The 20,878-nt window shown below is 39.4% G+C and overlaps 3 protein-coding genes across 3 annotated transcripts; all 3 read right to left on the minus strand.

Annotated features, from left to right (window-relative positions):
- Positions 1-772: 772 nt before the first annotated feature.
- Positions 773-1,705, minus strand: LOC117264960 (B-type lectin plumieribetin-like). The gene is made up of 3 exons (XM_033639301.2): positions 1,641-1,705; positions 1,282-1,375; positions 773-1,127 (listed from the first exon to the last, which is right to left on the minus strand). Exons 2-3 carry the CDS (start codon positions 1,369-1,371, stop codon positions 867-869), a joined length of 351 nt encoding a protein of 116 aa, XP_033495192.2. The 5' UTR covers positions 1,372-1,375; positions 1,641-1,705; the 3' UTR covers positions 773-866.
- A 5,149-nt stretch (positions 1,706-6,854) lies between these two features.
- Positions 6,855-7,852, minus strand: LOC117264942 (B-type lectin plumieribetin-like). The gene is made up of 3 exons (XM_033639275.2): positions 7,724-7,852; positions 7,354-7,447; positions 6,855-7,213 (listed from the first exon to the last, which is right to left on the minus strand). The coding sequence occupies exons 2-3, from the start codon at positions 7,441-7,443 to the stop codon at positions 6,953-6,955; spliced, it is 351 nt and encodes a 116-aa protein (XP_033495166.1). The 5' UTR covers positions 7,444-7,447; positions 7,724-7,852; the 3' UTR covers positions 6,855-6,952.
- Positions 7,853-11,323: 3,471 nt separating this feature from the next.
- On the minus strand, positions 11,324-16,555 carry LOC144458854 (uncharacterized). The gene is made up of 4 exons (XM_078162523.1): positions 16,166-16,555; positions 13,805-13,915; positions 13,614-13,715; positions 11,324-11,737 (listed from the first exon to the last, which is right to left on the minus strand). Exons 1-4 carry the CDS (start codon positions 16,355-16,357, stop codon positions 11,651-11,653), a joined length of 492 nt encoding a protein of 163 aa, XP_078018649.1. The 5' UTR covers positions 16,358-16,555; the 3' UTR covers positions 11,324-11,650.
- Between the last annotated feature and the right edge of the window lie 4,323 nt (positions 16,556-20,878).

Consider the following 20,878-nt stretch of genomic DNA (forward strand, 5'->3'; position numbering starts at 1 on the left):
ATCTAAAGAAAAACTATTTTCCATCACAGACATGAATGAATCCTACCATGTAGGCCTACGGGGTTCGTTTTTTTTTTAGGTGTTCTTACACCCCTTAAAATCAAGAAGGCCTCATGACCCCCTGTGGAACTTTGGCACCCTCTAGTGGAGGTCAGGACCTCAAGTTTGGGAACCACTGGATAAGAGTGAACATTTAACAAGAAAGCCAGCTCAGTTTATCTTTCTTTATATGTTTGGCACAGGTTGCGGTTCATCACTCGGTTCCATGGTGTACAAATTACCGATGTATTTCATTGCATAGTGCATACCTAAAAACATGTTGTAACTCATCCTGTGGCAATGAAAGATAATGCATTCTGCATGATAGGCAAACTAACGATTTTCTGCACATGGAATAAAGACATGCTTGAAAAACTTGAGTGCGCTTCTGCTAGATAAAAGACTGAGACTCAGCACCAGCCTGCTCCACTGAATGATGATGTGAGCCACCATTAGATTAAACATTTGTTGGTTTTCATGTTGTTTTTCATGTAATTTAGCATCCCCATTCTAAAGAATCCCCATGTTTTACTGTAACACAACTCATGTTTCAACTCACTTTCCATGTTTTTCATTGTTTTGAATTCACAAAAAATGTGGCTAAAATCACAGTGTCTATTCAATGTTAGATTTTTACTCTGATTTTAATAAAAATAATTGTAAACTCACAAGCAGTTGCGATGCAGAGACATACTTTGAGAGAAGGAAAATAACTCACTTAAACTCACTTTACGAAATGTTGCTTTTATTTGATCCAAAATTGAACAGCAGGCATGTTTACTGGTAACTCAAGTTGACTTCCAAACATGACTTTCACATACATTTAATTACTTCATGCCTTTGGATTTGGCCGAGTTCCAGATTTCATCACATTCTCTGTTCAACACCAGTTTGCCGTCATCGGTCAGTTGAAGACGGCACATGTTACAGTCAGATTTGGCAGAGTTTGTGTGCCACCTGGGTTCATCACACTTGTTGTACATGACCAGGTTGCAGTCAGCCTGCATGCACAGGCGCTGAGCGTCTGTCCCTTTGGTGTCAGACTCCCACACAGGCTTCCAGCCATAGATGACAAAGTTACCATCCTCCTGCAGGCAGAAAAGAGACATTTTACTTAAATCAGAACGTGCATTTCCAAATACCTGCTCTTTTACTTTTGCATTTACTTTGGTACAGACTAGTGTGCATGTATCATGCAACCTGATAGGAGTCTTGAGTGCACAAATAGTGTAAGTTACTCACCTGGAAAACAGCCTTATACTCCCCATTGTTGGATATCAGGTAGTCCCCCCTGCGGAACTCATCATTTTTGGACAAGAAGTTCCTGCTCATGATTCTGCAACAAAAAGAAAGTCTGTGCTATGTCCATTCAAACACTGAAAATACATTGAAAATATGCTTTGTGAGTTGGTTTGCCAGTATAAATGGTTGTAATCTTTCTACCCACAGTACCCACAATAAGCCTTAAGCACCAATTACAAACTTAATTTCAATAGCAGAGATTTAACAGTGAACTGCAACAACTCTTAAATTGTTATTAAACTGCTCTTGCACTAAAATATATGAATCCATCCATCAGTATAAAAGTACAGAATACTTACAGGGTTGAGTGTCCCGTCCCAGTCAGACTGCAAGCAGAGGAAGAGGAGTGAAGTGCAAGATGTGAAATTCACTCCTTTTTTATATACCACAGCTGGGTGTGGAGAGAGGGGGGGGGGGAATCAAAGGGGAGTGCTATGCCCCTCTTTTTCTAATCAGAACTGAATGTTCCTGAACTGCCTGAATCCCCCTGTAACAATGCAGGGACTGTTTTTTAATGACATAAGCATGATCTTTGAAGGGTGAGATGCTGAACAAGAGATACATCTTGAATATTCTTAGACATTAATCAGTGCTCCAGGAGCTTTACCCATCTGTGATATCACTACTCATGTTCATTTATCAAGAGATGTAATAGACATGCCTGAGCTTGACGTGAAGCTTTCATGATTATAAGCTGGATCAGCAAGGATGTGGTGTACTCCACTTTATTTCGCATATGCGCTATTCTACATCATCACCCACCACAGTGTCTGGTTCTCCTCAATGCTTCTGCCTCTTAAAAGGAAGTTTATCTTAGGCGTGGGTGGTATCACAGTATACCAAGGCAGTTAAGCTAGTCTCAGCTTGGTGTACGAGAAAAACTTGAATTCAGAAAATGTATGGTTGTATTTTTCTTTTCAATATGTGTACGAATATTACCTTTCATGACATTTTGTGAGTTTATATTGGTTATTTATTAGACTGAGAAAGTGGGGGATCCACTTTCAACAGCTCTACAGTGAAATACAATGAATCAATGTATGGGAAACACTGGGGCTACTGTATGAAGCATGTACAAATGCCTGTGCTCATCCGGTAGGCTTTTCCAGAAAGCTGCACACCCCAGCTTTAAAGCACACAAAGACACTGCTGCTAGACAACAGCAGGGGTCACCACAATGGCAAGAAACAACAAGGCATGGTTAGTGGGTGAGTGGGGAAGGCCAATGCTGCATTCAGCCCCGACAAAATATCACAAAAATGTTTTAAAAGAAACTGTAGTGCAACAAACATAATGTTTTGAAGTCAATATAAAGGGGGTTTATAGGCATGTGTTAACCTTGCCACAACAAAATAAAAACAAGAATTATATACAATAAGTAAAGATCCACCAGAATTATGTTTATATACACATCACTCCTGATTGGGTGACATCTCTGACACACCCATCAAATAAAAGAAAATGTAGGCTAACCTTAAAGTCTGTTGCACACCACTTTGAGGAAACATGGTCAACCTGGACCTCGTAGCAAAAACAGTGCATACTGTTTTCAGACTGATCATGCCCCAGGCAACTGCAGAGCCGGTGAGTTAAGTGAGAACAGGTGGTTGGATGTGTGGGGCAGCCAGGTGATGGGGAAAGAGGACAAGTCTGAGGGCATCTAGTGGATGGATAAAGAATGAAGGGGCCTTGATCAAGTTAACAACAGCAAAGCCGATTACAGGGTCGAGTCATATGAAATAGAAACCATTGTATGTTACCTGCCCAGCAGGTAACATACAATGTTAACATACAACAGACAGACTTGCCAGTGACTGGCTGGTGAACATGGTGAAACATTAGCACAAGGAGATACAGGGTAAAACAGAGCTAAAAGGGTAGTAAATATTGGACTAACATTCACCAAGTCGACAGAAACACAACTCCAAAGAATCTTAATGTTGCTGTGTGTCAGCTGGTGATTTATTATGAAACAGCTGGATAATTTGAGATTGGGTCCATTTTGAAAACATGTCCAGTATGCATGTGAGATTTGCAGTAAGATGTAAATTCTCTGTAGATCCGGTACGAAAGGGATGTATTGTTCACAATAGGATGTGTTATAAAAATTGTGATCACACTGTTTATTTATGCTATTATTTTGTGCAAGTTTGAAGGATTGTTCCTGTTTCGTACTGCAACACTGCAACATCAGCAGACAGGTTAAGGTAAGTTCGGTACTATATCTGTAAGAGAAGTGGGAGAAACCAAGTGTCGGAGACACTGGGGGGACATATCATCTGGAGGGCAGTGTGACAGGGGGTCACACCAACTGAAAAATGTTATCTATGAAGTCTATACTTGGTAGATTAGGAGAACTGAAACGGTTGAACTTCAACGCCCACCTATGCTGTATAAAAACTTGAAGTTGTTGTTGTGTCTCGTCAAGTATGTTAATGTTATTCATGTTCATGTTTAGTGTTTCATATTTTATGTCATGCCTTAGTTTAGTTTTAATGTTTAGTCCTTTGTTGTCATGAGCACTTTATGTTAAGTTAAAGTCACTCATGTCCAGTCTCGTTGTGCACTTCCTGTTTTATTTTGTACTCACCTTTTCCCTCTCATTTCAGACCCTGACTTCCTCCCTTTGTGTGATTTTCCCGCCATTGTGATTGTCTACCCCACCCCTGATTGGTTTCACCTGTGTTCCCCACCTCATGTATAAACAGTCCCTATCTCCCTTTGTCTTGTTCAGTCTGTGTGATGCCAGGTTTTCATGTTATCAGGTTTGATTTTAAGTTGTGATATTTTTTTATCCTGTGAGTGTTTTGTTTTGAACTTTGTAAATCCTCCTTGAGAGTGCCTTTTGTTTAAATTGATTTTGCCAAGTAAAATACTTTGTTAAACCTACTGCGAGTCGTGCATTTGAGTCCACCAGTTTCTGTAACCTCATCTTGTGTGTTGCACTGTGAAACGCTCCTTCTTGTACAAGAAAATAAATTCTGTTAAACTTTGATATTTCGGCTCCGGTCTCTGTTGTTTTAAAGGTCATTACAAAGAAATTCTTTTGACAGGATGACACTCCCATATCACATTTCCTCCAAATACAGTGCACGCTCACAGCTGATCTCACTGTATAAAGTAAGCTCTTGGGTATGCATTATTGCCTGAGCCCAGCTGCCAATTTATTCTTATGTTATGAAACTGGAGAAATAACTGAGACCAGATAAAAAGTCAGCTTCCACCTCCCTTCGAAGTTCAACCTCAAAGAATACGTGTGATGAAAATATATTAATCTTATCTCAGAGTACAGAGTGACGTCCTTCTTGCTGAGTGGTTCTCTACCTTTTTTTGTGTTAAGGAGCCCTAAACTGAAACACATAAGGTCATGGACCCCAGATTGATAAGATTTCCCTTTAGGAGACTCCATCTGGAAAGATTTTGGTTGTTACATGTAGATCTGATCAAGACCAGCATTTTACAGTTGTCTAACTATAAATCAGAATAGCCACTCTAAAGACCAAGGGCAGGTCTTGGGGTCCTCCTCCAAGAAATTTCGAGCATCGAACACTACATTTCCTGCATTCTGGTGGATTTCTATGCAACAATTTGTGCTTTATCAATTTAGAATGTCAGGGTACTTAGTTGTTTCATCTTATTTCCATTTTATGCCAGACTGCAACTATTTCATGGTTGCACACAACCACCACCAACTTTACCGGTGGCATTGCTGCCTTCATAAGTTGTGTTGCTCATCAAAATAAAAGTGCTATTAAACTAGTCCATACCCACTGAGTGCACAGTTGCCCACATACAGTTTCACATGGTGTGTGTTAGGGTACAGTACAGTACAGTAGAACCATTGCCAATAGTGGGATAGTTAGTGGGCTCAAACTGCACATTAGTAGTTGAGGTAGCACGTTGAAATGCAGATAGTTAAAGTCATTGCCTTATAGAAGCTCAGTTTTAGTACGTTTTCCAACTTTTGCCAAGAGGGAACTTTAGATATTGGTCCCTAGATTATGTTCACCGAGTTTCACACAGATCGGTCAAACTTCCTAGGAAGAAGTCGATTTTAAAGGCACTGTATGTAAGAATGTGGCCAAACGGTTACTACACTCAAATTCAAAATACTGCCGCGAGTCGTGTCCGCCCCCCCCTCCCCTACAGATTCGAGGCTGCTGGACAGCGGCACGCTGGAGACTGATTTGTTTGTCCACGGGCACGTCGCCGCGTCCTTGATTTTCGGTTTTCCAGTGGACCGTTCGAGCAAGTCCGGCTTCTCTGCTTCTCTTCTCTGCGGAGCTGAGGAGACTGCTAATGCTATGTACTGGGACACTGCTAATGCTGCTTGCCGTGCTGCTGTAGCTCAGTCGTAACTGTAACTGATGCTGAGACTCTACTGACTGCGTGACTGGTAGACGGCAGTGGGTGGCGCAACAGGCCAAAACACAAATTCAAAACATAAGCATTACACTCAATGTCAGTTACTGCTGCACTGGTTAAAGGTCCAGTCAGGGGCGTAGCACCAAATTCTGGGCCCTGTGCATAAGCAGTCTCTGATTCTGACTCGACTTGGATGCACATGTACTATATATAAAGCATACATAACAACAATGGCCCGACGCCACGCCCATCTCTTCTTGTGTTGACGTTACTTACATATCCTTACGCCTTAGGCTGCATGGAATAGTACCATCATACTGTATTACACTGCCTTTCCTCTGTTGGTCCATGTCTCCAGTGTTACAGTACTTTAGTATTTTTTGGGAGTATCTGTACTTTACTTGAGTATTTTAATTTCTGTGAACTTTCACTTTTACTCCATCATTTCCTAAATAAAATGTATACTTTTACTCAATAAAATTTCCCCTACATTGTCATTACTTATGACAAAATAGGGAAGAGAAGGAGGAAGGAAGGAGAGAGGGAGGGAAGGAAAAACTGGATCTGATCTTTGAATCCTTTAAATTGTGAAAAAAAAATGTTTTTCTTCACTTGTACACTCCACGTTCAAAGGTTTTAAGAAATGGACTTCATAATTCTCAAACTTCTAACTGCTTGCATTTTAATTAACAGCATTTACTTGTACGCTTACTTTCAATGCTTGAGTACATTTAATGTCATAAAACTACCTTTGATACTAAAATACAGTCAGACCCTCTGACCTCACCAAGCCCACACTCAATATAAGACCCATCAGAGGGCATTGCTGCTAAATAAAATACAAAACAATATCACATCCAACTATGTCATGCTTCTTACATTTTATGCTTCAGTATTAATAATCCTGTATTAACTCTGATCTGGACCATCTGAATAATACGAACATTTTAATAGGATAAGGATTATATTTTCACTTAACCTTATGTAAGATTTTGAAAACAGGACTAGTGCGAGCCACCATAAGAGCAAAGATTTAGTTTTTTTTTTTTACAATGACACAACTTGTATTTCAACTCGAATTCATCAAAAATGTGAAGTTGAGATGCAGAGACATACTTTGATCACCACAAAGATGAGGAAAAAACTAATTTATGCTTTGTTAAAAATTGTTTTTATTTGATTCCAGATTACACAGTTGGCATGTTTTTCAAGTTGACTTCCAAACAAGACCTTCACATACATTTAATTACTTCATGCCTTTGGATTTGGCAGAGTTCCAGATTTCATCACATTCTCTGTTCAACACCAGTTTGCCGTCATCGGTCAAGTGAAGACGGCACATGTTACAGTCAGATTTGGCAGAGTTTGTGTGCCACCTGGGTTCATCACACTTGTTGTACATGACCAGGTTGCAGTCAGCCTGCATGCACAGGCGCTGAGCGTCTGTCCCTTTGGTGTCAGACTCCCACACAGGCTTCCAGCCATAGATGACAAAGTTACCATCCTCCTGCAGGCAGAAAAAAAGAGACATTTTACTTAAATCAGAAAGTGCATTTCTAAAAACTTGCTCTTTTACTTTTGAATTTACTTTCAACACAGATGAATCATGCATCCTAATTGAGTGCACATATATTCTGAGTTACTCACCTGGAAAACAGCCTTAAACTCCCTGTTGTTGGATATCAGGTAGTCTCCCCTCCGGAGCTCATCATTTCTGGACAAGAAGTTCCTGCTCATGATTCTGCAACAAAAAAATCAAGCCTGTGATGTATCCATTTAAAAACTAAAAATGCATTGAAAAAATGTTTTGCCATTTCTTTTTTTTTTAACTAAACAGTATTTATTTGTTACCTTACATTAGTTTATACCCACAGTAAGTCTTATGCACTTATTATAAACCTAATTGCAACAGCAGAGATTTAACAGTAAACTGCAATAACTTCTTCATGCATTTAACTGCTCTTGCACAGAAATCCATCCATTATTGTAAAAAAAAAAAAAAGTATAGAATACTTACAGGATTGAATTTCCCACCCAAGTCAGACTGCAAGCAGAGGAAGAGGAGAGGAGGGCAAGATGTAAAATTCACTCCATTTTATATACAAAGCTAGGGGTGGAGAGAGACAGGGGGACAAAGGAGTGTGCGCCATGCCCCTCTTTTTCTAATGAGAACTGAATGTTCCTGAACCAGATGAACTGCTTGAATCCCCCCGAAACTACGCAACCATGTAACCATGCAGGTTATTGTGACTTAAGCATGATCTTTGGAGGGTGACATGATAAAGGGACAAAGGGACTGTCTTGAAAGGATTAGTTACCGGTGCTGATATGCAGAGGAAAGTGCTCCAGGAGCTTTACTCATCTGTGATAATCATCAGTCATTTTCATCACCCAAGAGATGTGAAGAGCATGCAAGAGCTTGATATAAAGGGTGTCATAATTACAGACCAGGAAAGATGTAGCCTGACAAGTGTGAAAGCCTTTAATTCAGTTTACCAAATCCATTGAAATCAGAGCAGGCATGTTATTTGATTATCCTTTACATTTTATCCAACCAGGCAACAGCAACACAGGAGTGATTATGTAACAGAGAGGGTTTTTTTCTTCGTCTTTCTTTTATATTACAAAAAGGCCCTTACTGACTCCCTCTACTTCCCACGCTCTGTGCATGGAGTAAAGTACAATATGTACCATGTTGCATCCAAGTTCCTATCCAGGCTGCACACAGCAGACTATGTGTAGGAGCTTTATTATATGTGCTGAAACCAAGAAACCAACCAGATGCAGGTCACTTTTTGGACAGTGGTGGAGGAAGCACTCACATCTTTTACTCAAGTAAAAATAGACATGCCACAGTCTAAAAATACTGGTACAAGTAAAAGTCCTGAATTGAAAACTTACTTCAGTGAAAATACAAAAATATTATCAGCAAAATGTGCTTCAAGTATCAAAGTATCCCACATAAGCCTGACACCTATTTACCGGGAACTAACTTTGCAAAGCACTATCCAGCGACCCACCATCTGACACACTGTGAGGATGGAGACTGACACATTTGTCAACAGCCACAGAGATGTAAATGAGGTGGACTTGGCAGGGATGGAGGGCCGCTGTCAGAGAGTGCCACAGCAAGTGAAAACACCGTAGGTTCGTTGATTTGGTTGCATTAGAGGGAAAAAATTATACTTGGTTGCATTTTAGTTTTGTTTCCTGTTCACACTGACATTTCACCAACAAACCAAGAGCAGTAAAAATGAACCGACTGACAGGTAACTTGTTAATTGGACAGTTTGGGCCTTTGTCATCCTGCATCATCAGGACCCACGTGTGGAAATCAAATTCCAGTGACTGACCGACGTTTATGCAGCAGCACTTTAATGCTTCTTAAGTGTTTCTATTTATATTCTTTGGTTTCACAAAGAGCTCATAGAGAAATATCTGACTACAAGCATTTTTAGGAGGCTATTATTAGACTGCATATCAATCGCATGTTATGAATAATGACTAACACAGAGACGGGATGGAAAGAAGGGGTATGGTACAGTAATGACTCGGGGCTTAATACTGTAGGATCACTGTCACATGCTTTTTAACGGACAGACAAAGTACACAGAGTCAGATACAATGATGGCAGTCTTAACAGCTTTTTAATCAGGGGAAATACCCACACTGATATGCATATATGTTACCATGGTTACACGTATGCATTAGCATTCATACTGTAGGTTATAGGATATACATGGCCTTTATCAGGATCAATTATGGGACCAAGGACAGACTTCACAATCAGCAGTTGGACTGATTACTGGTTTAGCTGTTGAAATCCTGCTAAAATCACATACTGTATCTGCCATCATAAAATCCTGTGGTTGGTTCGTTTGCTTACACCACAAACAAACTGTACCAGAATCTGTTTGAAAGCAACTTTCCCATGTAATAAATCTACCATTTTGTTTTGTTTTCACAGTAATTAGTATCTAGTTCCTAAAATGTTGAGGTAGAGGGTACTTGCTCGAGCTCTAATTATGGGTGAGAGGCTCAGGAAATAGTTTGTTGGGCACAGGGAAACAGAGATCTGTGTGGGTACATGAGACCCTAAAAAAGAGGGTGGATCATGAGGAGTACCACCTGTTGGTCCAGGAGCTTCGCCTCCATGATGGTCGCTTCCTGACATATTTTAGGATGACTCAGGGGGAGTTTTACAACCTGCTATCGTTGGACTGTATAGCTCTGGGTATCCAGCAACTGCTACCACCAGTTTCTCCTCCATTGTTTACCTACTGTAAACTGTTGATGTCACCACAGAAGGTCGGCTCTCAAATCATTCGACTGGTCAATGGGAAAAAAAGATGATGAAAAAAGAGATGACTTGGGGTGGTTTTTCGCTCTGAGTGGAAGTTTTTTCAACTTGAGTTCAGAGCACTCCAGCAAAACCACCAGGCAAGGTGTGTAGCAACGCAAAAGTCAGTGGACTTTTACGTCTATATGTGACGCGCTAGCTACCCCTACTGCATCTGTTGTTGACGTCCTGGGATGGCATGTCAATTTACGTTTGTTACATGCATTATGTCTTTTCAAAATATACTTCTGTTTTCACAGAAAATGCAAATGTGAAAATGCACAAAGTCTTTTTCAAAATAAACTTACAACGTCAGTAAAACACCTCGCATTTACGTTTATTTACTTGTGCAACAAAAGCACAAGGTTGGGTTGAGAAAATAACATCATGGTTCGGCTCAGCATTCACACAGGAAACAAGCAGAGAGGGCTCCTGGGAGAAAGTCTGGGGTTTGTTGGACCCATTCACCTCCCCTCTCGCCCACCGTATAGGGACTTTCCAGCTTGTATATACATCATTGTTGCTGGTGGCATTACAAACTGATGCTGTCCAGTGGTTTACAAAGCAAGGCCGCCTGGCAGCGTATCATTCCTAACAAAGCGATGGTATTAGACGAGTTGAGAATAAGAACATGCTGGTGGTCATACTGAAGTCAATTAACAGACACAACATGGTAAACATGTACGTTTTTCTCACATGTTAACATTTTTATGTGATGCACTCTGTCGCAGTAACTAACACTGCTCAGCAATGGATACAATTGTGAAGCTTTGTGCATTCAAATCATTTATAATTCATTAAAGTTTGAGTGAAGATTCAGTCAGGTGGTATCCCAACTAAGGTATAAAAAAATGAAATAAAGAACTCTCTGGCTGCTGCTCGTTCAGATGCTACTGCTTAAAAGGAGCCACGTTGTCACAGCTGGCTTTACAGTGGAAAATAACTGACAGGCTCACACTTCCTGTGTCCAACTGCCAAGTACTGTATGTACAGACACTATAAATGAATGTGTATGCTAGTTATGATATAATTACAGTCAGCACTGCAGTGTCAGCTAATTTCATGTCTCCTGTGTGTTTGTCTGATGTTTAGGAGTGTTTTTTGTGGTATGGTCTTTGATGCATGGACTGTGGGACTGTCACATGTCTGCAAGTGCTGAATGTGGTTGTGGGGGAAGGAGGAGGAGGAGGGAGGCTGATATCCATGAGGAGAAATTCAGCCTATAGCACATCCGGATCTATAGCGAGTCAGCAAACAACAAGGATAAATACCAGCACATTTTTCTTCTTCTGTTTTTTATTACATAAGGTTACATCTGGCATACAGGGACTTTAGGAGCAAAGAGGGAAGTCATTTATCACAGCAGAGAGGAGCTTAAAGTGAATCACCAGCATTAAAGGCAAACATATCAAACATACGTTTTAAATGTGGAGATTTGGTGCTTTTGTATTTTTATTTTATAGTGAAACCTGGATGAGAAATCTTTAGGAAATGATAGTGACATTTGGCATGTCAAAGCAATGTCACTGCAGTGGAATAAGCATGCAACAGCATTACAGATCATTTGCATACTGTCTTATGAAAGTCATTTTTTGAATATATATCTTAGCCAGTAGACACAGCCAGAAGCGTAGGAGCTCCACTGTTGTAAGTCATTTTTTTGCAGTGCTCCGTCCTGGTTGTCCTCATTTCCTGAAACAAGAGAGTAAACACGTTAAGATATCTATTCAGACATCATTTATGTGCAGGAAACAGCACATGCACTGCACCATTTTTCCCCTGCAGACTGTCTATTGTTTTACTTTAATTTCTATCTTTCTAACACACACACAGCAAGGTGCAGACCAGTGTAAGCTTCAATGCAAGTCCATCAAAGTTAAGACATAAGTCATCTCGAGTAGACCATGCTCTACTCATCTCACCAAACTGCTGTTTTGTTTTCTTTGAGGAAACAAAAAGGTTTAATTTATTAGTTAGTTAACATGTCCAGGAGAAAAAAGATAGGGTAGAAAAACATCAAGCGGAGTTTTAAATGTACCATAAAATGTAAAAGATCTAAGGTGCATTTGGGGTTTCTAAATTGGGGGTCTTTAAAGGAGCAGTCTGTAAGTTTTAGAGAGATTTAGTGGTGTCTAGCAGTGAGGACTGCAGATGTCAACCAGCTAAAATTTCTCAGTATTTATTGTTCACAACATTTTTATGAGGAGCCAAATTATCCACAGAGGTCCCTTCCTCGCCAAAACAAACACACCAGGTGAGTTAAACCGGTAAAAACACTGAATAAAACTGTCTCATGGTGAAAAAAATCTGTTTTTCTGATGTCACTTGTTACAGAGGGGCTTCAAACAACGGTGGCCAACACGAAAACGTGAATGGCTCTACCTAGAGTCAGTGTTTGGTTTGTCCATTCTAGGCTACTGTAGAAACATGGCGGTGCAACATGGCAGCTCCGTAGACGAGGACCCGCTCCCTATGTAGATACAAATGGCTCATTCTAAAGTAACAAAGACATATTCCTTAAAAAAGAAAAAAGATGCAGCATAACCAGAGATATCGTCTTCTTTATTCCTCGCATCCTTCTTCCTTGTCCAAGCATGGTGCCCACATTACCCACAATGCAACTCAAATGCTGCCAGTTCAGTCTAAGTTTCAGGTGAGTTGTGCTTGGTTGTGCTAGTAGCGGCTAATGTAGACTTGAGTCAGTGGCATCAAGCAGAGATGGTGAGCAAGCTACACGGGTCTGGTAAACTTTTGTTTCTATAACTCCACACACAGATTTTTTTGTGTTAAAACTTAAGGCAATTTCGCAGACCCCCTGTAGAGCTACAAAAGGTTTTATTCAACTTTTTTAAGAGTACATGAAGCTGGAAACAAGCTCAGACATGATAGCCACAAACATTTTGTGAGAGAATGATAAGTTGTATGATGTGCTTTAAATAGGATGCACCAATCCATAAGTGATTGTACTGGTGAAGTATTGGATATCAAGCTGACACTGAGCCATATAGATGGATCGGTTATCAATTATTGTAGGTGTTCTTTGATTTAATGCAACATGTGATTGGCCCGCTGACGCAGTGGCTACAGTCATAATCTGTGGTGTGGTGAAGTCAAGCGTGGTGTATTTGATGGAGCTGTTTGTACAGTTATTCGATAATTATTTTAACATTTTAAAAATCATTTGGATAAGATGGAGTGATGGTGGCATTTTACGCAGCTTCTTCAGTTCATGTGACAGGTATCAAATTAAGTAGAAAAAATGAAGTGCTCTATTGGCATTGGTATCACTTAGACGTAGACCACATAGCTTAGGGAGCTAAGATCAGACGTAATCGCTGTTTGGAGGTATTTCAAACTTACAACAGTGATATCAGATCAGTACTCGTTATTGGCTGATACCCAAAGCCCAGCATTGTATCAGTATTGGGACTGAAAAGATTTCATTTCTTATAAAAAAACTCATATGGGGCTTTATTTTGTATATCTCAAAAAGCTAAAAGCTGAAAAGCTCCAGTGTTTTACACAGAAACCCCAGACAGCCAATAACAACACAGGACATGAACAATACCTGCGTGAGTCTTGGTTTCTGGATACAGTGCACATAAGGACTGGGAGGGGCCTCTATCTCATCTCCTGCTGTTTTGTAGCAAACTGCGCAGTCCATAAGTGGCTGTGAAGTCATTAAAAACATTTTAAGAAAGCATGACAACGCTGTACATAGATTTGAAATAAATGTGTCTCCTTTTGAAATTCACTCACCCTGTCATTCCTGAAGGGGCATGTCTGAGGGTCTGAGCGAGCTGTCCCTTTGGCACACCTGGTGGGTTTCAGATGGAAGTGGTGGTAGAGGTATCTCACACCGAATCCAGACTGCAAGAGAGCAGACGGTCATTTTTATACAAGCTGCAAATCTTTTCAGACATATTTTAGTGTACTGTTTAGCTGTAAAATGAGAACATTTTCATAGACTGTTTTTAACATGATGGCCAGGACTCTCTTGTAAAGGAGATTAATCTGAATGAGGCCTTTTCCCAGTTAAATCATTTCTAAATAAATAAAAAAATGTGTTTCTGAAAACATCTGAGGCAAGACATAGACAATGCGGTAACAGCATCTTGATTCATATTTGATCAGCGTCGCCTAGTTTGACAGTTTGACCGCAGATCATGAGCAGTGATTGACAGCTGCGTTGGAGACTCTGTGACTCTGATTGGTCATTTTTGTTCATGCACAGTGGATTCTTGCAAATGTCATCAGAGGCACAACGAGGAAGAAGAAGAACACAATTATCTGTCTCATGTACTACTGTCAGGATATACAGTTTCATGAAAACAAAAAAACCCTTATTTTTTTAAAAAGTTACCAGCTACGGTTTTTAATCTGCACCAAGAAAGGTCTAATCTAAATATTCTCAAAGGTCCAGTGTATAGCATTTAGTAGCATCTAGTGGTGAGGCTGCAGAACCGAAACATTTTCTGTGTGCTATCTGTGTAGGAGAACTACAGTGGCCGATGCACAGATGCGAAAATGCAAAAATACGAAAATGCGAATGGCCCTATCTTGAGCCAGTGTTTGGTTTGTCTGTTCAAGGCTACCGTAGAAACATGGTGGACTCAGTGGAAGAGGACCCACTCTGTATGTAGATATTAAAAGCTCATTCTAAGGAAACAAAAACACAATGATTCTTAAGTTCAGGTGCCAATAGACGCCCCTAAATCCTTCACACTGGACCTTTAAGTCGTATCAGGTTAAAACATAAAAAGGGGGTGAAATCATTAAACTTGCCCTCTTTTGTGCTTTGCGTCATATGAACCACAAAATTCAAAACCATAAAAACTGAAACACATTTTGGCCAGGAAAGTTATGCAGAGTGTACCTCTAATTCCTGTCATAATGACTACTAGCGTTGTTGCTGTGTCACTGTAAGGCATTTACTGGACCAAGTGATAATCAGGAGATCACCAAAGATATTAGGATTCATCCTCAGAGGATCACCAATGGCTGTACCAAATTTCACGGCAATCCACGCAGTAATTGTTTGTGTTGTCTTACTGTGAACTTAAATGTTGGACTGCTCTGCTAGAGGCTGTGATATAGCAGGTTTCTCACTGTACAGTTGGCCTTAATAAATCTATTCATCCATTATCCAATAGATGTGAAATCCCTATTCTAGGTTCACTTCATAGGCTTTGTATGGTTTAGCTTTAAAAGATAAAGCAAAAAATATTTTCTTAGAAGTCAACAACTCTCATGACTCTTTGGTCCACTGTCAAAGCCTCGGATGAAAAAGACTTTCTAAAAAAAAAAATAAGAATGATGGGCATCTTATTGACAGCAAGTCACCAGATTTCTGTGTAATGAATACTTGAAGTGCCTCTCCCTGTTGTTTAGATCCAAGGTGCCAGACAGCAGCAGAGCGTCATAGTGCCTGGTTTCAGTTCTTGACAGTTTAAACTTTGGATATCATGTCATATTTTTCTTAACTACTTAATAACTGACAATATTGTGGGAGCTGAGTATTGCTGATTTTCAGGTGTCTCATATTTCAACAACTGAAATCATAAAAAAAAGTCCACGAACGCTGCCAAATCACGCTATTGAACTCGACGTATCAACTTGGATGGATGGTGGGAATGTTAATACCTTTTCCTGTAATCTATACTTCTGATGAATCCAACATTCCTGCAAAGACACGCCTCATCTTTTGTCAAAACCAAACGCCTGCTGAAAACATGTCGCAGTTTGAAGAGTCACAGACCACTTGACTTGAAGCAGTTGTGCGAACAAGTATGAATCAGAATTCCCTGAGGGCAGAGAGTGCCAAACCCTTAATGCAGATCCAAGAAATAAAGGGCACTGAAACCAGGGCAAACCTGAAACAGAACTTCGTTCATTTTCCTCACTTATTAAGATTATAATTAAACTTTTGGCTGTTTAAAAATAATTTTATATTTTCATTCCCTCCTGAGGACTTTTCAGGAGAACATTTGCAATGTTATCACTCCCCATTAATGTTCAAGGAAGCTGATATAAATGTTCTAACATATGAACTTTAATAAACAAAGGTATCCACATTAATTCTTAAAGAACTGATAACACAATCACAATCTCAAGGTTTACCTCAATATCTGACTTCTCCAGGCTTCTCAAGAAGCGAAAATGGTGGTGCACCCCAGCATGGGTGTTGAGCTGCTCTAATGCCAAATCCACTCCCTTCTTGTAATAATTAGGAAGCCCATCATAGTAATCCTGGGCCTCGGCGGAGTACAGAACAGCTCCAGCACAAACCAGCAACAGCAACCCAGCAGCCATCTTCCTCTGAGTGTGTGAAGAGAATAACTCGGCTCAGAGGGGTGAGCTCCCTCCTCTCTCCGCGGGATCAATACTCACAGGCAAAACAAGTCCTATTATGGCTGTATGTGTAACACATAAAACGAAACATGCTGACCATCAGCAGGCCTGCTGCTTCTGCTTTTTATCTCCAAGTTCCCGTAACACCCTGGGGTGCACAGTGGGGAGTTTACGCAAAAGATACTACTTGCCAAAAGTGGAATTACACTCACATCCTTGAAGATGGATTAGTAATCCAAGTTCTGGAAACAAGCCCAACATGGCATGAAAAGCTTTGGCTCCAGGACAAAATCTAAAGGTCAGTGGTGATCAGTGGGTGAAAGAACTGCTTTGACTCTGCTCCAGTGGCTCCCTTGTTGTTGCAATAACAGGAAAGCTGGTCACGTAGAAGAAATGTAGGGTTTTCTTTGAATACACAAACAGGGTGGTAAATGAAGCTGTTTATTCTAAAATGAAACTGACTGAGCAGTGAGTAGACTGACTCATCACCATCTCTGAGTCACACACAATCAGAGTTCTCATCTTAATTTCTTTTCTACTGTTACACCCTGTTGATCTGGATCAAGTTTGACCTACTTGGTACACAATTCGGCAGTTTACGATTAGTTCCCAATGTAGAGGTTGGGCCCCTCTGAAGGGTCACAGCAGTAGGCGATTTAAGGGGGGACAAGGGGGGGTGCCATTCCCCTTGTTAGCAAAATGACCAAGCTGCACCCCCCTTGTTAAAGTGCAATTTATACCAAGCTGTTCACAGGGCCAATGAAAATGAATATTCCACTTATACTGAAGTGTATTGTATCACACTAACACAATCCTCAACCTTTAATTTGTAATCTTCCTTCACCCTCATATTTTCATTTTTTTTATATACTTGTTATCTATCTATATGTATATATATATATATATATATATATATATATATATATATACCATTTCACCATTTATTTATTTTCAATCCACACTTTTGGGGCAGGGTGGACTACATGTGTGTTAAACATTTGGCGGTTGTACAGACATGTTGTTCTGGTATTCCAAGAATATTCCCATGTAGGTGCAACCATGCATATTCCCATTTACGTGCCCTAACATGTTGTTTATCACGTCAAAAAATAAAAAAGTGGAATGGGTGAGGCTGCTTGTGCCATTTTGCTTCTTCCCATCAAAATAGGACTTTTTTTTCCACTGGTGATGAACTTGTTTGAACGTGTAAACACAGCCTCGCTCTTTCATTCCTTTAACCAAACGTCTTCTTGAAAAGGTCAACTTTGCAATATTTGCACATATCAAAAAACCTTTTGATATCCAAGTCTTTTATAAAAGTAGGTGTGTTTCTCCTTCCGATCAGAAATGTTTCTTTTGAGCATCTCTACCCTGCATGACATCCTGAACCAACATTGCATTCAACTAATCACAACCCTCTGACATCATCAGTGTGCTACTCCTGTGCTTGTTTCGGAATTCTTTTGTTGTTGTTCTTCTTCTACAATTAAACAAAATCCTCAGTAACACTGAACAAAAATCTTGTAGGCTACTGCAGGGTTAGCACATTAGCTTGCTAACTAGGTTGGTGATGCTAATGAGTAAACCTGCCACTAGATGAGCATATTAGCGAGCTAGCTTTCTAAGTAGGTATGCAATGTGAACAAGTAAGCTCCGAAGAAGCACAAAGGAATTTTTAGAGAAGCACAGCAGCAGCACACCGATGATGTCATAGGGTTGTGATTGGTTGATTGCAATGTTGGTTCTGGAACGCGATGTGGGATGTTGATCCAGGAGCATGTCCCACTTGGCAAAATCATGTTGTGCTCTCTACCCCAGCCTTTACAAATGTTGGATAGTTGGTGTTTGTACAACGTATCCATGACAGCGCACAGAGCCGACTGTGAAGAGGCATGTGTAACAGGGTAGACTGTATCAGCACCTTCAGCTTACCTGTAGTCTAGTGGCACTGATTGGGTGTGGGTTGTGTGTGCAGTGGTGTTGTCTGTGAGTGTGTTGGTGGAAGGACGTCTCTTGCTGTGGGTCAATGTCTGTGTGGCAGTTACTGATTGAGGACAGGTGTGATTCAGGTGCTTCACTGCTCTCTCTCATTCTCTGTGTGCTTTTAAAATGCAGGCCAAGGTCTCCCCGACATGCTGCAGCCTTAAGGCCGAGTTGCACCTCCAGAAAAGCCGAAGAGTGATGCCGGCCAGCATAGTGTGTGGCAGCAGTCTGAAGTCAGCCATTAAGTAACGGTTAAGGCCCGGACCAGGGGCGGAAATCCCGGGGGGGACAGGGGGGACATGACTCCCCCTTCAGTAAAGCTGTCCCCCCCTAGAATAATTTGAGACACAATTAATAATTTTTGAACAATGCAGTAGTATTTATTGAAAGCACAATGTAAGCGATGCTCATTATAATCGCGCAATAATGTGCTATTTAAATCTTAAAAGATTTAGTCCCCCCCTCCCATTCCTAGTAGTGGTATATCCCACAATCTTTCCAACGGACGGGGCTACTTGGCAGCAGGACCCGCTGCCCACATCGCGCATCGCAGGGTAAGATGTTCACTCACACAGACACAGTTTAACTTACACAAGTTACAACACATCCCATTTACTGTTACAACAAGCCCCAGGCCCAGGCTGATAATATAAACTGTCTGCAACATTTCTCCTGCATTGTTCAAAAGCCTACTCAGTTACCAGTGCTGCTAAGCTAAAAAGCTAATGATTAAGCTCAGAGTTTAGTGATAGTCAGAGAGGACAGGAGAGAAAGAAGAGGGAGAGGACAGGACAAGAGCAGTCAGTGGCGGAGCGGCTCGTAGCTAAGGGGTACCTGTCTGTAGGCTCTCCACCTGTCAGTGAGACAAACATGAAAGACGTGCAATTTAACCGACGAGGAGTGGTCATTACGCGCGACTGTTACGCACGATTATGAGGTGCGCAGTATGGGGTGCCGTTTGTAAAGTGTCTCACGCTGAAAATGACATCAACATTTTGTCACATTTAGCTTCAAACAATGTTTAAAAAAGTGTTGTGAATTTTTTAACGTCACCTTTTACCACATTTACAGCAATATTTGTTAACTTAGAAATATATTAAATAGTTAAATCTAAATATTAAATGTGGCACCTAAATGTTAAATGTTAAATCTAAATATTAAATCTAAATCTAAATCTAAATCTAAACGATAAATCTAAATATTAAATCTAAATCTAAATGTTAAATCTAAATGCTAAATATAAATATAAATGTTAAATCTAAATATTAAATCTAAATCTAAATGTAAATGTTAAATCTAAATGCTAAATCTAAATCTAAATCTAAATGTTAAATCTAAATATTAAATCTAAATCTAAATGTTAAATGTTAAATCTAAATGTTCTTGGTGAAACTAAATATTTAGCTAAATGCTAAATCTAAATCTAAATATTAAATCTAAATCTAAATCTAAACGTTAAATCTAAATATTAAATCTAAATCTAAATGTTAAATCTAAATGCTAAATATAAATATAAATGTTAAATCTAAATGCTAAATCTAAATCTAAATCTAAACGTTAAATATAAATGTTAAATCTAAATGCTAAATATAAATATAAATGTTAAATCTAAATATTAAATCTAAATCTAAATCTAAATGTTAAATGTTTATATAAATATAAATATAAATATAAATGGGACACTAACAACTCAAAGTACACATCAAATAAAATTTCTCCAAACATGTTTCTTGTTATTTTAGGTAGTTATTATCACGCTCATGTATGTTCAAGTGTTCATTTCCCCCGATAAGATGGTTTTAATTCGTTATTTGATTCTATAAACACAGTCTGACCATCTCAAGCTTTTATTTTGGTACTTCCGGGGACCAGCAGTGTGAATTTGCATATTAGCTAAATATTTAGTTTCAACCAGAACATTTAGATTTAACATTTAACATTTAGATTTAGATTTAGCATTTAGATTTAATATTTAGATTTAGATTTAATATTTAGATTTAACATTTATATTTATATTCAGCATTTAGATTTAACATTTATATTTAGATTTAGATTTAGATTTAATATTTAGATTTAACAATTAGATTTAGATTTAGCATTTAGATTTAACATTTAGATTTAGATTTAATATTTAGATTTAACATTTAACATTTAGGTGCCACATTTAATATTTAGATTTAACTATTTAATATATTTCTAAGTTAACAAATATTGCTGTAAATGTGGTAAAAGGTGACGTTAAAAAATTCACAACACTTTTTTAAACGTTGTTTGAAGCTAAATGTGGCAAAATGTTGATGTCATTTTCAGCGTGAGCCATTTTACAAATGGCACCCCATAGCGCAGCGGCAGATCTCACAGCACACTGTTTATAAACCAGTTTACCAGTTTAATTGCAGGAAATGTTTAGTTGTTAAGCCATTTCTCATAAGTATAGACATTCACTCTGCCTGTTGGAGAGATAGAGAGAAGATTAAAGTGTCAAATTGCGGTAAAAGA

This window comes from Epinephelus lanceolatus, chromosome 20, assembly GCF_041903045.1.
Source record: "Epinephelus lanceolatus isolate andai-2023 chromosome 20, ASM4190304v1, whole genome shotgun sequence".
NCBI lineage: Eukaryota > Metazoa > Chordata > Actinopteri > Perciformes > Serranidae > Epinephelus > Epinephelus lanceolatus.

Coding starts and splice junctions, on each gene's coding strand:
- LOC117264960 (XM_033639301.2), bottom strand. CDS start 1,371: ATGAGCAGGAACTTCTTGTCCAAAAATGATGAGTTCCGCAGGGGGGAC. Junction 1,128..1,281: donor AGTATAAGGCTGTTTTCCAG/GTGAGTAACTTA, acceptor TTCTGCCTGCAG/GAGGATGGTAACTTTGTCAT.
- LOC117264942 (XM_033639275.2), bottom strand. CDS start 7,443: ATGAGCAGGAACTTCTTGTCCAGAAATGATGAGCTCCGGAGGGGAGAC. Junction 7,214..7,353: donor AGTTTAAGGCTGTTTTCCAG/GTGAGTAACTCA, acceptor TTCTGCCTGCAG/GAGGATGGTAACTTTGTCAT.
- LOC144458854 (XM_078162523.1), bottom strand. CDS start 16,357: ATGGCTGCTGGGTTGCTGTTGCTGGTTTGTGCTGGAGCTGTTCTGTAC. Junction 13,916..16,165: donor TGGAGAAGTCAGATATTGAG/GTAAACCTTGAG, acceptor GCTCTCTTGCAG/TCTGGATTCGGTGTGAGATA. Junction 13,716..13,804: donor GCCCCTTCAGGAATGACAGG/GTGAGTGAATTT, acceptor ATGACTTCACAG/CCACTTATGGACTGCGCAGT.